The sequence below is a fragment of the Leptodactylus fuscus genome, chromosome 7 (assembly GCF_031893055.1).
Source record: "Leptodactylus fuscus isolate aLepFus1 chromosome 7, aLepFus1.hap2, whole genome shotgun sequence".
Taxonomy (NCBI): domain Eukaryota; kingdom Metazoa; phylum Chordata; class Amphibia; order Anura; family Leptodactylidae; genus Leptodactylus; species Leptodactylus fuscus.
The window spans coordinates 6,644,789-6,659,927 of NC_134271.1; the positions used below are offsets into that span (position 1 = coordinate 6,644,789).

Consider the following 15,139-nt stretch of genomic DNA (forward strand, 5'->3'; position numbering starts at 1 on the left):
GATGGAGAGAGTTCTCTCGCAGCATTGGGGACGCCCCCAGTGCTGTTTGAGCACTGGGGCCCGCCCCCAGTTCTGCGAGAGATTTCATTTGCATACCGACAAAAACCAAGATTGTAGGTGAACGACAGCGCGGAGAAGACAACGAAAGGTAGGAGAAGAATAGCCTTTCTTAAGGCTATTCCGATGTGTTACTCAGAAAAAAATGTGTTTGAAAGATGGGATCCCTTTAATAAAAAAAAAGTTTAAAAAATTCACACCCGTTCAACCTCCTTATAGCTCAAGCGCCACTATTTTGGTTGTCCTTGTCGATACTGCTCTGATTACGTCATGCCCTTCATTCACATGATCACTGACGTCACTGGCCGCACGACATTGTTGCTGGATTGGTGTAGACCAAGAATGATGGGTCTACCTATAACTTTCAGGGCTGTAGAGTCGAAGGTCACACCACCGACTTCGACTCATAAATGGACATCAGCCATGGTCAGACAGAAGTGGTGAAGTTAAGAATTGTATAATATAACTTAAAATCAATTTTATTTTTGAGTCAGTAACTTGGCTTCGACTTCACGGCCTTGGTATTACACCTATGTTCTAGTAGGATGTATGGAAAGACTATCATCATAGGACAACCCATTTACTAGGGATCACCTCATTCCTTTAAGGGCCTTTTTGGTTGTTTGGATCCCATTTCTCTAACCCTCCACCTAGAAGCCCTAAGCAAGTGATCATCTCAATGACATCTATAATGACCAAGGTTGTCCTCATGAGACAAGCCCTTATGGTAGAACCAGCCAAGAATGGTCCATTGCGGTGTCAACATTATATACTGAAGATCGTTGGAGCCCGTGGGCTAGAACTAACACAAATTTCCAAACCTTTACCTCTACTAGCACCTGGTATTGGTAGCTGGTATGTTCTTTTTTTCTTTTTGAAGGCACTAAGTTGGGGTTGGATCACCAAAAAGTTTCTTGCACTGATGAAAAGTGAAATTTAGAAAAATTTAGAAAAATTTAATTATTATCCATGAAGAGTTGTTGGCCTTGATGCAGGCAACTTTTTGGCTACCTTGAAGAGAACACCATCAACATCGCAACGACTTTAGCACCGTGTTATTGAGCAGTCAACAGTTGACTTGGATCAGTCTTCAGAATGATCTGATGTCTATGTCGAGGTCCGGACTGGTGATGGCCCTGGCAGTAAATGGTTGTAAGCAATCAATTAATTCCTTTTACTTGCCATAGATAATTGACTGCCTTGTTTTATTATTTAAGCCCATCTCACCTTGGCAGGCCCGGGTGATTATAGAACACCTGCTTGATTTAAGCTAAACACATATGTCATAATCCACCAGGTGTGGCATAATCTCATCCCTACAACACCCCGCTAAGAGCTTAATTGCTGTTTCACTGGATTCCATTGAACAAAACACCCCTGAGACGTGTTCTTCATGTCATCTTACATCTTCAGCTACCAACCCTTGACATCTGTACCCTCAAAGCGCACTCTACGGTACCGGCCTCTTAAGATTGTGTAATCCAGCAAGTCTGCAGGGTATTTTGGGGACTTTATAGCAAGTGTCCAATGCTTGTTCATGGAAGTCCTACATCATAGGAAACTTTTTCTTAAGTTGTCCAAAAAAAATCAAAGATAATGTTGCGGTCATTCAGACTTTTGTCCCATTCGAGATGTTCCCAGATCCAGGCCTCCCCGTTCGAGAAGCCTGCCTTAGCCTAGTTTCATACACATGTATTATATCTTCATGGATGACATCGGACCAGAGAAGAGACCATGAATATAAATGTCCTTCTCCTTATTGTGATTGGTAATGCCAACCAAGTCAGAAGGGCTGGGTGCAGTTTTTTTGTCACTTTTTGGGTTGAAGTATGTATCATCTTTTGATAGGATGGAGGATAAATTCCTGATCGGTGAAGGTCTGACATCGCCTTCCCCCGCCCCCCTGTTGCACATTCAGCCTGACTGGTGGAGGTCGATGCTCCCATTCACTTCACTGGGACCACCGGGGATAGTGAAGGGCTGCGCCGTCCACCAGCAGTGTCATGTCTACTTTGACCCTGACTGTGGACCTCCCAATTTTGTCTGGTGGCGTAACCACTTTAGGAAGCATCAGACTGAGAAAAAGGAATGTCACCATGGAAGTTGCACCTATTGGTCGGAGCAATTGGGCCTCATGCACACGACTGCAGTTGTTATCCCCAATTGCAGATAAAAGGACGGTCCCATTGATTTCTATGGGTCCACACACATGGCTGTAGTTTTTGCGGCCGTTTGTCTGTGCTGTTTACGAGGACCACAAGTTATAAAGTGTGTCCTATTTTTGCCTGTTGACAAGTGCAGGTTATCATACAAGTCTTTTTGTCAATCCTTGTTTGCGGACATGTATTAGTGGACCATTACGGTCGTGTGCAGGAGATCGAAGAGCTCTTTCTCTTCCACCTACATTGTATTGTCCTGTTGACTTCCATACTTGTGAAGCCTTGGTATAACTTTATCCACCACTGAACTGAGTGCAGCTCATCATAATCCTAGCCTATGCAAGGTTCACCAACAAGGTGCGCGCCCTGATGAATCCGGAGAATGGAGATCGCTCCTGGTGCACCAGTCTCCTAATGTGCCAGTACTTGTAGACCTCCCCCAAGGAGCGGTGCTAATGTCTCCAGTAGTGCAGGATTCATGAAATTCATTTTCTGGGATGACCTCATTATCTGGAATCTGCTAATTCTAAGACCTTGCAAACAGACTTGGGATTCGGCAGAGCAAGACAGGGCTTAAGTCCTCAGCCTCCGCAGACAGAAGGTGCGGGGTTGTGACTACAAATAATATTACTAAATAATTTGTATATGCTTTAATTACAGATGTTATAAGTGAAGATTAGATGCTATGTGGGTGGTGCAGAAGAAATAACATTTACTATATGCAATTATACAATTAAATTATGCGGCGTCTCCAGATAGTCGGAGGATAGAGAACGTCTCTGCCTTCATATTTACGTAAAGGATTTGTCTGCCTCCGCACAGCCCATTTTCAGAAATTTTTTTAGTATGTTTTTAGCTTGTAGAGGGGCATCCGCGTCTCCGTTCCAGCATTCATGGTCGTATCCATTGTCAAAAGATGTCACCACGAAGATGGTTGGAAGAAATCTTTAACGCTCTGAGAATTTTTTAATTCTTTATAAAATGTTTAACTTATCTACAAATCTCAATCGCTTTATGTTCCTGGGAAACCCCTTCAAGGGTGTTGGATTATCTTTGGTGGAATGGTTTTAGCCCATCTACAAAAATACCCCAGGGGCAAATAATGACTCGTAAGGGTAAATTTATTTCCATATATGACCGAAGTTGCTCTGTTACTAATAATGTTCTTGCACCTGAATAGTCAGGTCACAACTCGACTTAAGGAAGTGAAATGAACATCTGTTTATCGAAGGAGAACGATCCGTCTTAGGAGTCAAGTACTCGGGGACTGTCGTGTGCGTTCAGGGCGATGGGCGTGAAGCGGTTAACCCACTCTTGGGAAATTTGCGGTGCCAATGACAAGGTTTTAAGCAGCGATGGCCCAGAGAGAGGTGACAGCGACAGGTGTGCTCCTCATTACGGCAGGGGAGCAACTTCAAACAATGGCCAGCTGGGGAGTTAGGAGAGCTTAGCTGGGATCTCTGGTAATGATCAGGTCGCCACCATTGTGTAAGAGAGATAAACAGATCTCTGCATTCTCGGCGTCGTGCAGGTGTTGTGGGGAGGAGCGTGGATTACCTGCAATGTACTCAAGGGCGGCACACCTGGGACCACAGTCCATTTTATCTCTTGGAATGTCTAATTGCATTAGATAGAAGTGCGGGTTATACAGTATCATTGTCAGGTGCCCCCCCCCCCCCCCCCCCCCCCGCCATGTGGTCAGCAGGCCATTAGGTAATTGTCTGGGTTGGGGTAATGAGTAAACGTACAAAGTGTGGACATGTTGTACAGAAGGGGTAAATATACGAAAGTCCGTATAGAGCAGAAGAGACATATACAGGTACAGTTGGATGGTTCCATCCAGTAGACCAGTCACAAAGTCATTGCTTTATACCGCGGATAGTGACAATGTTGCGGCATGGGGCTTATAGGGGGGCAAACAAATGGCCAGCAATGGATATACTGTAGTGTAAAGCATAGTCGGCAACAAAATTCCAGACTTAAGCCACTCCCCTGATCCCACCCACAGCCAAACTGGGAGCTCCCTTTTACATAGGAACACCCTACCAGCTGCCTAACCAATTAAAGGGGTTGTCCAGGATATTTTAATACTGGGACAGGAGGCCAGGGGAGTTGCAAACTATAAACCAAACCATACTTGCCTGACTACGGTGCTCCGGTGTCCCCTGCCTTCTGGTGCACTGTTGCTTGGGTGCTTGTTTTAGTGGAAGTTCTCGTTACATGTGATCGTCAAGACCAGTCAATGACCTCAGTGGTCACATATAGGGACCGGGACATTATGCACATGCATTACTGCGAGCGCCATTGATAGGTAAGTGGGGGGTTTTTTGGAGAGCGGAGTTCTTTCACCTTCCTCCAGCCTACTGATACAATATGGCAATATACTCACAACCCCTTTAAGGACTAGACCATTTTCCTTGGTTCAAAACCCAAACAAATTTTTGCATCTCTTGTCCAGCGGTAAATGGGGCTTTATAATGGGGCTGTGAATGGCCCCCAAGGCTCTACTTAGGACATCGAGTATCTCAGCCACGTGGTGCTGAAAAAATAGGACATGCTCTATTTCTCCAAATATTGGACAAAGGGTCCATTTGGCAGACCCAACACCACCCATTTCATGCAAAGATGGATCCCACATGGGTTGCCGAGAATCAATTTTGTCATCCGAATACATCCTAACAAACCTCTCCCCGTATTTCCTAGGACCCTGTGATGGGGGCAATGATTTCGTTCTTGGTTTTCGAGGGTAGTTGCGCTAGTTGGGGCACAAGAGAACCTTACAGAGCGAGTTTTGTTAAGCGGGCGCTGGGCTGCGCGAGTCAAGGTAAGCCGCGGAAGCCGACGACGGCGCGTGTCACGTAGATGAGACTAATTGCATTGCTAAAAGGCAAGCACAATAATTATTAGATAAGGCTGGAGAGAAAGCGCAGGCATAGAAAGTAGACTTGTCCTCCTGATTATTCGCTGCGCTAATAACGAAAAACACGTAATTACATTAATAAGGTGTTTAATGATCACTTTTAATTTGAGGAGTGTTACTGTTACCCGTATTACACGGCGAGAACATCCAAAAATCTAGGCTGCCATACTTACTTAGTGAGATAGAGACAAAAAGTAAAAGGAAAAGTCTGTAGGGGATGATTTATTACGGTCAGTCTGCCAGTTATCACAAAATAAAATGACAATTTTGCAGGATTTTTCTATGTTGCACCACCCATGGATGGGTGCATGATGTGGGCTGCATTTGTTATCCTTTACACATGGCCATGGCCCAGTGAAGGGTGTGCCCGAATTATGCAATAAACAAGGCTCGCCCTGGCTTGGTGCAGGGGATAGGAAGACTAGCGTTTTAAAAACCAAAAAATTTGGTCAAAAATTCTACATTGAGATTGATACCTTTTGCAGCCTCCGTCAACATGTCATGGCCCCCACATGTAGAATAATAGTCCCCTCAGTGTCCCACAAGTAATATGGCCACATACTCAGTAGAATGTCCCCATTAGGGCTAGTTCACATGTAGTTTTTTGGTCCGGATTTTGATACGGAATCCGGGTAACAAAAAAACACCTCCCAATGAATTCAATGGGAGCTGGTCGTCTGCGTCAAGACAATCCCTCTGGACTAGGCCCATTCATTTGGGCCTAATCCGGAGCAGAAAGGCACGACTGTCGGAAGCCGCAACAGTTGCGGCTAGCCACATCAGGCGCATTTTGGTCTGGGTTCTGACACGGCTTCCCACATCAAAATCCGGACCAAAAAGCTACGTGTGAACTAACCCTTAGTGTAATGGCCTTTACATGCAGTAGAATGGGGTGTCTGTGTGGCATTCATCCTTAGCAGTAAATGGGTACACACACGGCATCTCGTCATAGCATGTACCCCCAGGGATGGCAATGCATACCCTGGGGGTACATGTCCTGTAGGTTGAGAACCACTGGTCTAGTCTATTAGTAAATTTTCCCAATGTCTGTAAAGTCCGCAATATGTTGGCACTATGCAAATAAGAGAAATAAGAAAGAGGGACCTATCCGCAAACGGCTGTTTTGAGGTCTTCGGTGTGGGTCAGAATGGGCGTTATGTCCATCGTGAGGTGTACAGGAACTTATTAGACCATTCTAAGAATTCTGGGTAAGGGTTATGGAAATAAGACCTCCTTGGTGGAAGAGAGGAACACGCTCTAGGGCCACCTCTTGGTCTGCAGATGGGTTACTTTATGAGGATTTATTCTGGCTTGATTATTTTTGCAGATTATGCTATTAGAGTTTATAAAAACCAGGCATTGATGTATAGGGAGCTACCGTCCAAAGGGTGGCGCTAGAGTGAGTTTCCCCTAGAAAAAAAAATAATCTATCTATAATGTAATTTTGTATATTGTCTACCCTACAGGTTAAAGGACTGTTTGGGACCAACTAACCCCCAGCATGCATGGCCTTAGGTCTCGCACCTCTCTATTCTCCTCCGTTCCGATCTCCTCATCATTCGATATTTTTTACTTTTTCCTCTGCATGCTCCATTTCCGAGTAATGTCTCATTACATACCATATTAATTCTATTCCGCATTCATACTCATAACAAAAAAAAATTCCTGAAAAAAAAAGTCATTGTCTCCCGCTGAGATATAATTAAATCAGATGTTTTGCTCCTTAAGATAATAGATTACTTTTACGACCGAGTCTTCAGCTGCAGTTTTCTAATGCCTGGGTAGCATTTTTATGATTGTTACTGCTTGGGTAATTTTTGAAAGCTTAAATACCATAAATTTCTCGTCGTCTCCTATGAAAATGGTTCTATATTAATCAAAATAGGAGCCTTTGCATTCAGGGGCGACATTAATAACCGCGCAGTATTATACAAGCGCTTAATTATAAAATACAAACACAAAGGACCTTCCCCGATCATTACCCGTCAGCTGCGACAACTAATCACCCCCATCATTCACCCCCCGATTACTACATGGGGGTGGTTGTACTTGATGAGCGCTGTAGATGTTTACGTGAAAGCTGTAGGTAAAGGCGCGCTTGCTTTATTCTATGTAGGTTTATAAAGAGCAATATATCGACAATTTTTTTTAAATGTTCATTTATTTATTTATTTTTTTTATTGTAATTTTTTTAAAAAAATTATTTATTTTTGTCATTTTTATATTAATTTGTCATTTTTTTATTTTTATTTATTGTCATTTTTTTATTGTCATTTTTTAATTTTTTTTAAATTCATTTTTATTTTTTTGTCATTTTTTTATTGTCATTTTTAATTAATTTTTATTTTTATTTGTCATTTTTTTATTTATAGTGTCATTTTTTAATTAATTTTTTATTTTTATTTCATTTTTTGTCATTTTTTTATTTATATTTATTGTCATTTTTTTGTCTTTTTTTAATTTTAATTTTATTTTCATTTTTTTATTAATTTTTATTTTTATTTATTGTCTTTTTTATTTATCTTTTTATTTATTTTTATTTTTTTATTTGTCATTTATTTTTATTCGTTGTAGTTTTTTTTTTTTTTAAATTTTTTTTATTTTTTATTATAATAATAGTCATGGCCATAGGCCGCAATAGCCTGGAGCCGACTCATTGAGGACTACGGGAGAGTTTTCTAGACTTGCTCTGTGCAAGAAGGGGCGGAGATAATCTGTGACATCATCGGTTCTCAGTAGTGATGTAATGATGAGTCAATGGTGTTATCTTTCGAGGTGTTATCTTCTATTGTAATACAGTTTGTGATGTAAAAGGAATGGCTGCTGCAAATATAACCCTTATAGAGTTGGCAAGTATCAGTATATTATTAGGCTTAGTGGTCAGTGTTAAAATTGAAGAGTGTGTGTGTGTATATATAATATATATATACACAGAGCCAGTTTTTCAACACTCCTTTTTTTTTTTTTATCCCTTTAGGACCTTCCAGCCCCTCTCACAGATGAAATACCACCACAAGATAAGAAAGTTGTAACAGAAGGTCCCGCAACGGGAGAAGACGCAATGAAGATAGCATGGCGCTATCAGAATCTGCCGAAAATAGAGGTATTTTTTTTTTCCTTTTAGAGGTTTTTGTAAACCCGCTTTCAAATACCCTGCTAGGGAATTTTTTGGGGTTGAGTTGCAATACCAGACACAACCCATGAACAAGTGTGGTGCTGTTTCTCAAATAAGTAGGCCCTGTTTTTGTAAACCCTTAGAACCTCACCTATTTCTTGAATTTTTGCCAATGGTGAAAAAATTGGGGTTGGCTTTTCACCAAGACTAATTCCAAAGTATTAAAGGTTTTACCAGATATAATTTATAAAATCCCATAAAATAATAAAATACTCATTAGTAATTTGATAAATCTCTAGCATTCCAATACGCGTCACCGCTCTGGTCGGTCTCGGCCTATTGTGCTGCAGCAGTGATGATATACCCATCTTCTTATTTGTCCGCTGCAGCCAATCGGTCACATGAGTTGTTCAAGTGTGTCGATGCAACAACAAGAGTAACCCAAAACTGCCTCACCAGCGCCACTACTCATCTGCTCCCTGTATGTTACAATATCATGCCTAATTTCCCATATAACTGCTGCAGCTAATCACTGTCCTCTGCAGTTTTCCCTTAGTCTGGTCCTTGCCTGCAGTGGTCACATGAACATTCAAGCGCATCCTCGAGGCCTTTCCAATGCCATTACTGAAGTATTCCCCATTGTCCTTTGGCTTCCTGTGCTGCAGCAACGTCGTGCCTGGCTCTCCATATAATTGCTGCAGCTAATCACTGTCCTCTGCAGTTTTCCCTTAGTCTAGTGCTTGCCTGCAGTGGTCACATGGGCTGTCAGGCATCGAATTTTGGGGTACTGGATTGGTCATGGGGGTTACCATATTATTTTATTCCGTTTCCTCCCTTGGTCCAATTTTTAATGATCTCCGACAACCCTTTTTTTTTTTTTTTCTTTTTTTTCCAACCTTTATTTACATTGGCCCTCAGGCTGTAAACGACCACATGATTGACAGATATATAGGAAACCTTCTCGAATGGTAAACCGAGCCTAGGCTTGTCAGAGCTAATCTATACGTGACTGCGAACCTAATGGGTGAGAATCCCGTCCCCTCTCTGGAATCGACACTATTAAAACTTCCTGTCCTAGATACATCGTAGCACATTAAGGGTCGCTGAACACGGAATACTACACGGACGTAGACGTCAACTTTCATCTGTCAACAACTTCCATGTAATGATGCATAATGCACGATTAGTGAGTCTACGTGTCAGTGTATCTGTGCGGTTATTAAGACCTCGTACAATATTTTTGCAAATGGTAGATAACACGTTAAAGTGAAAGTGTTTGATCCGCCATTGATCCGCTGCTGCAGCTCTTGTGGTCCCACTGGTAATGGTTTACTTCTACTACGGTGCTGCAGCCAATTCTCATGATCTCCAACAGATCGTGACTTTGAAGTCTGCATAAAAGATCGGGAGTGAAAGATCATTTAGGGTCATTCTTAAAGGGGCTGTCTAGATGTTACAGTTTTGGACCAGGTGAAACAAAAAATGAAACAAACTTACCTGTCCTTGGTGCCCTGGTGTCTTCCACCGCTGTCCTATCGAGCCAGTGGTCATAGGGAAGGACCCGGGACATATGACGTATGTGAGTGGACCGGACGGCGGTCACCAGAGTCTCAGAGACAGAGGAGTATCTTACTATGGGACAGGGAAGCCCCGTGAAATAACTTTTTGAAAGGTGAAGTTGTCGTTGCTGCGTTGATGGAGCGGAGATTGACAATTATAGGGGCAAGGTGAGCCCCGGGGCGCTGAGGTTGGTAACGGGGCCATGGAATGGATAAGGGATACATCTCAGGTGAGGTGATACAAAGTTCATTGTGTAAATCTGTCAGGCTTCAGGTAACATTTGGATTTTCAGGAGGAGACATTCGGGAGGCTGCCGGTAACCTGAGACCATTTGGGTGTAGGAGAGGTCAAGCTGCTTAGCATAGAGATTAGAGTTTGTGCCGAGTTTCTTGAAGAAGAGCAGAATAATTAAGCGAGGGACCCTGGCGGTCATACAGACGTCTTGGTAGGACTCTTAAGACTTCTTTAATGAGGGTGTTGGGTCATAGAGACCTTTAAGGCTGACTAATGTGAATGTGTAACCCGGGTCCTAAGGCCATTCTAATTGAAGTGTCAGGTATATGAAGAACTTGTGGGTGTTTTTGTTACATTTTTGGATGGACACAAAGACTTTGTATACCAGACCTATGGATCTGATGTAATCTGGAAGGAGCTTTACCTCATAGTTCTCGAAACAGAGTCGTTTCCTCTTCTGAAAGTTGTGAGATCTATAAAGGTAATTCTAACTTAAAGGGGTATTCCAGCCCCAAAGGTATTTTGTGAGATACTTTGGTAGGTAGGATCACAGGTTTAGTTAGCTGACTATTGAAAGGGGTTTCCAAGACTTGCACATTGATTGGTGGGGGTCCAGTATCGGGCACCCCTACTGATCAGCTGAGATTTACACAGTGCATGGATTCAGAATGGGACAGAACCATACGTGGCCACTGCACAATACCCGGCCCTTTAAATAAGCTCACCTGTGCTAGAGGACAGACTTCCATCTATATATCTAGGATGAGTTGAGCTGTATTTAGGCATAGGCCCAATTCACATCTGCATTTGGGCCATTCCGTTTCCCTATCCTGCAAGCAGCACTTTTCTCGCTGCATTTTTTGTGCTGAAACCACACAGACCCCATTATAGTCTATAGGGTCTGTGGGTTTCCTTAGGTAACCGCTTTTTTATGCAGGTAGGTTTCCATTCGAGGGATCCCCAAGCAGACTCCCTGAACACAGATGTGAACTGGGCCTTAAAATCGGGCATGTAAGTATCTAGACTGTCAGGTGAGGACCTTTGAAAATGACCGTGTGGGTTTTAGTCCATGACTTCTTTTTACTTAAACATATTCTATAAGTTGTAGCTTAAGGATGGGTCATCAGTATCAGATAGGTGAGGCTATGACACCCGGAGCCCCCATAAATCAGTCGTTCTCAGCAGCGGATACACAGAGAATGATCAGGAAGCAGATAGCGCCATTTTTTTGTGTAGTGGCTGTAGTGAGTCACTACAGCTTGAAAAGAATAGGAGCTGCTCTGCAATACCTGATCTGGCCACTACACAGAGAACGGAGCTGTCCGCTTCCTGCTTTATACTCTGCTGAGAACAGATGATTTATGGGAGTTCTGGGTGTTGGACCCTCACCTTTAGGATAGGTGATCCATATTTTCCTTTAAAGGGGAAACACTTGAAAACTGGAGTGGTCTTTTTTATTGTGAAATTTCATCCCGCTTGGTTGCAATGGTCTTGTTTGATACATCATCACCGCTGTAGAATTGAGGGCCCGCTAGAGTTGCAGCAATGGAATCAACGACTGACTATGAGTTATTTTTTTATTTTTTTTTCAAAAATATCCTTGACTTTGAATAGATTAGAGCGGGGGGGTAAGGAACCTTCGGCACTCCAGCTGTTGCAAAACTACAACTCCCAGCATGCAAACTTGCTCTACTGTTCCTGGAACCCCCATTGGAAGTGAATGGAGCATGTTGGGAGTTGTAGTAGCAGCCGGAGAGCCGAAGGTTCCCTACCCCTGGCTTAGAGGGTTAAATTTGACTCCCCTCTTTGATCCCAGGCTCACACTATTTGATACACATTGAAAAGTTTTTCTCCCAATTCAAAAACTTCCAGCGGCGGCCGACTCTCCCTCCTCCACTTCTTCTCGGAGTCGGCAGAGTCGTCTTATTTCCTCCTGTCAGATCTAAATACCGTCTGTGGCACACGGCAGCCCCTTTCAGGATGGAGAGGGGAAGACGCAGTCACCCAACATGAGTGTTTACGTTAGGCGTCTCTGAAACGTAGCTCTCCATTGAGAGCCTGAAAGGTTGACTGAGCAGTACTTATTAAATCCCTCTAGTGAAAGTATTGAAGCACACTGTTGACTTGCTTAACCAAGTGCGTAATAAGTAAAGTAAGCACTTGAGATTGTATCAGCTTCACTGTCACTAGAAGCTAATCGCGGGGAAGTCAGCCTGCAAGAAGCGAGCACAGTGGTCACTTCTTCTACAACACTTCGTCTTCTGCGCGTTCTCTCTATCCTTAGGCTACTTAGTCTGCTATTTATCTCGCCATACGGAGACATGGATGCCGCAGACAGCTGGTGGGCTCGTCTTCTCCGATACCTTCTTACCTGTCCTGATCTTCTCGTCATACTGCATCGTTGGACAATCGCAACGTATCTCTGGATACCTGGCGTTCCACCAAAGCCTTCTAATTCCTCCTTTCTCCGAACGAGTGTTTGATTTGGAGCTCCGAACCGTAGACGAAGAAGGTTGCCCAGAAGTGGGGTGGAACAGGACAGGGTTTGGCATGTTTGGTGATCTGTGGATTTGTGCAGACATGGGAAGAGTTTGTATTACCAAAGGCTTACGCACGGTGACGGGCCAACGCAAACAGCCTTCGGGCACCTCACATAATCTCATTTTATTAAGGTGAAACCCAGTGCGCCACTGTCAGCCGTCGTCACAAGGCGACGAGGAAAAACAAAAAAAGTACATGAAATCTTCCCTTTTTTTTTTTTTTTTTTTAAGTTATCGGGCAATTTTCTCATGTTGAGACACCTACTAAGCATCTTGTTAGGCGGACGCAAAAGGGAGAGCGCTCATCTCTTGACTTAATTTAACCTAGCATTTTTACCCACAGGGCCCCAAACACTTTTACATTAGAGATTTTTCAGCCGCCATCTTGGGAATACTTATTAATTCAGCTACGTTAGTTTGTGCGCAGTCGATCTTCGTTTGACTAAAGTAATAGAATTCTCTTTTTAGAATTTCTTAATAAAGTTACAGTTCAAGGATTTTTTTAAAATTTTATTTTTGGTTATTCATTTTGGGTCACGTCTATGAAAGTGAAAAAACACAATCCATGACGTTGAATTATTTTGTGAAAGCAATTTGACTAACGGGTGTAAATACCGTATCATAGTTTAATATGTAAAAAAAAATTAAAATTTCATGAAACAAAAAAGTAAATTTTTGCCAATATTTTTGTGCTATTTTATAACTTTTTTCTAAATTTACTTTGTTAGAAAAAAACAAATTGACAGTTATAAAAATTCTAAATGTTACAGTTGTTTTTTTTTTTCCTGTCCAAAATTTTATTTATTTTGTAAAATTTAAATCAATAAAGTGATTTGTAAATTTTTGTATGTGGAATATAGGAAAGAGGTCAGATGAGAATACGCGGTTGTCTAATGACAAGGAACATTTATTCATCTAGATCAGATTTGAATATTTTTTTCTAGAATTTTTTTTCAATTTTTTTGTTTCTTTTTTTCTTTAAAATGGACTGTTTCATCAGAAATGTCAAAGTTTGGCCCCTGGTCATGACAGATGGACGCCCACCACTCTTCAGATAGAGAAGGGGTTATTCGGATAGGACATCTCCATTTAAGGTTTAGACTTTTCTTGCGCAGTTTTTGACAATATCATTGAGAATCAATTCTCTTCCAAGTGGTTTTTCATTTGGATCTACAATGTCTCACTATAGACAACCCCAAGTCCATCCCATGAAGAGTGGATCCCAATAGGTCCACTTAAGCTGAGTGCAAAGTCAGAGTTATTGTGATGAGACAGGTCCTTTTAAAATTGGTCCTAAATCTTTTCATGGAATTGGAACACGGCACAACTTGTATTGAGGTTGAGGTCTTCGAGAGGTGGGAATATTGTTGATTCCCTTTGGGCTACTATGGGCATAAAATAATATGTGTGTCCATGTTTACTAGCCATGCAGCAGATTTTTGCTAATTCTCATCCAGGAATTTGGAACCTATTTGTATCTTAGTTTCCATAGATTTTTTTTTTTTTTCCATAGATATCTATCTACATTTGGGCACCCAATGGGCCACATTAGAATTGGTTTCGTCCACCAAGTTAGATAGATAGCAATCTATCTGTTGTTCTTGTCCCATGACAGAGAACCACGGACATCCCTACCCAAGTGTGAACCTTGCGTAAGACTTCGAATCATTCTTCAAAATGGCCACCTCCATTTCTTGTAATTGAAGGGTAATCCTTTTTTTTAGGCCATCACTTACCAATCAAAAACTAAGACTCTAAGGACTTGACGAAGATGGCAAGAGTCTTAAGATTAGATCAGAGACTTGCAATCATTCTTCACAATCGTTGCCTCTGTTTTTTTCAAGTTAAAGGGTCATTTTTACATTTTTATACCAATGCTAATCGACCAAATGCTTAGAATCTAAGACATCCACGGGTTATAAATTAACATCTCAGACTTCCAATCTTATTTCCCAATGGCTGCCTCCATTTCTTGTCATTGAAGGGTAATACATTTTTAGATCAACACTAACCTACCAAAAACTAAGAATCTAAGGACTTTACGAAGACAGCAGTAGTCTTAAGATTAGGTCGGAGACTTCCAATCATTTTTCCCAATAGTTGAAGTTGTTTTACATACTCGAAGGGTAAATTTTAAATTTTTATACCAATGCTTAGAATCTGATGACTACTAAGAGCCATGATTTTAGGATTACGTCTAAGACTTCCAATCATTTTTCAGAATGGCCGCCTCCGTTTCTTGTAATTAAAGGGTTATACATTTTTAAACCTACCAAAAGCTTAGAATCTAAGAACTTTATGAAGACAGCAGTAGTCTTAAGATTAGGTCAGAGACTTCCAATCATTTTTATACCAACGCTTAGAATCTGACGTCTACTAAGAGCCATGGTTTTAGGATTACGTCTAAGACTTCCAATCATTTTTCACAATGGCCGCCTCCATTTCTTGTCATTGAAGGGTAATACATTTTTAGACCAACACTAACCTACCAAAAGTTTAGGATCTAAGGACTTTACGAAGACAACAATTGTCTTAACATTAGGTCGGAGACTTC

General features: G+C 41.8%; 1 protein-coding gene across 2 annotated transcripts in view; it reads left to right on the top strand.

Annotated features, from left to right (window-relative positions):
- Positions 1 to 15,139, top strand: part of ELP4 (elongator acetyltransferase complex subunit 4) — a 156,818-nt gene that overhangs the window by 22,770 nt on the left and 118,909 nt on the right. For both annotated transcript variants that reach the window (XM_075280879.1, XM_075280880.1), the window contains exon 4: positions 8,114 to 8,239. In XM_075280879.1, coding sequence (XP_075136980.1) covers positions 8,114 to 8,239 — 126 coding nt within the window. The remainder of the gene's footprint in view (positions 1 to 8,113; positions 8,240 to 15,139) is intronic.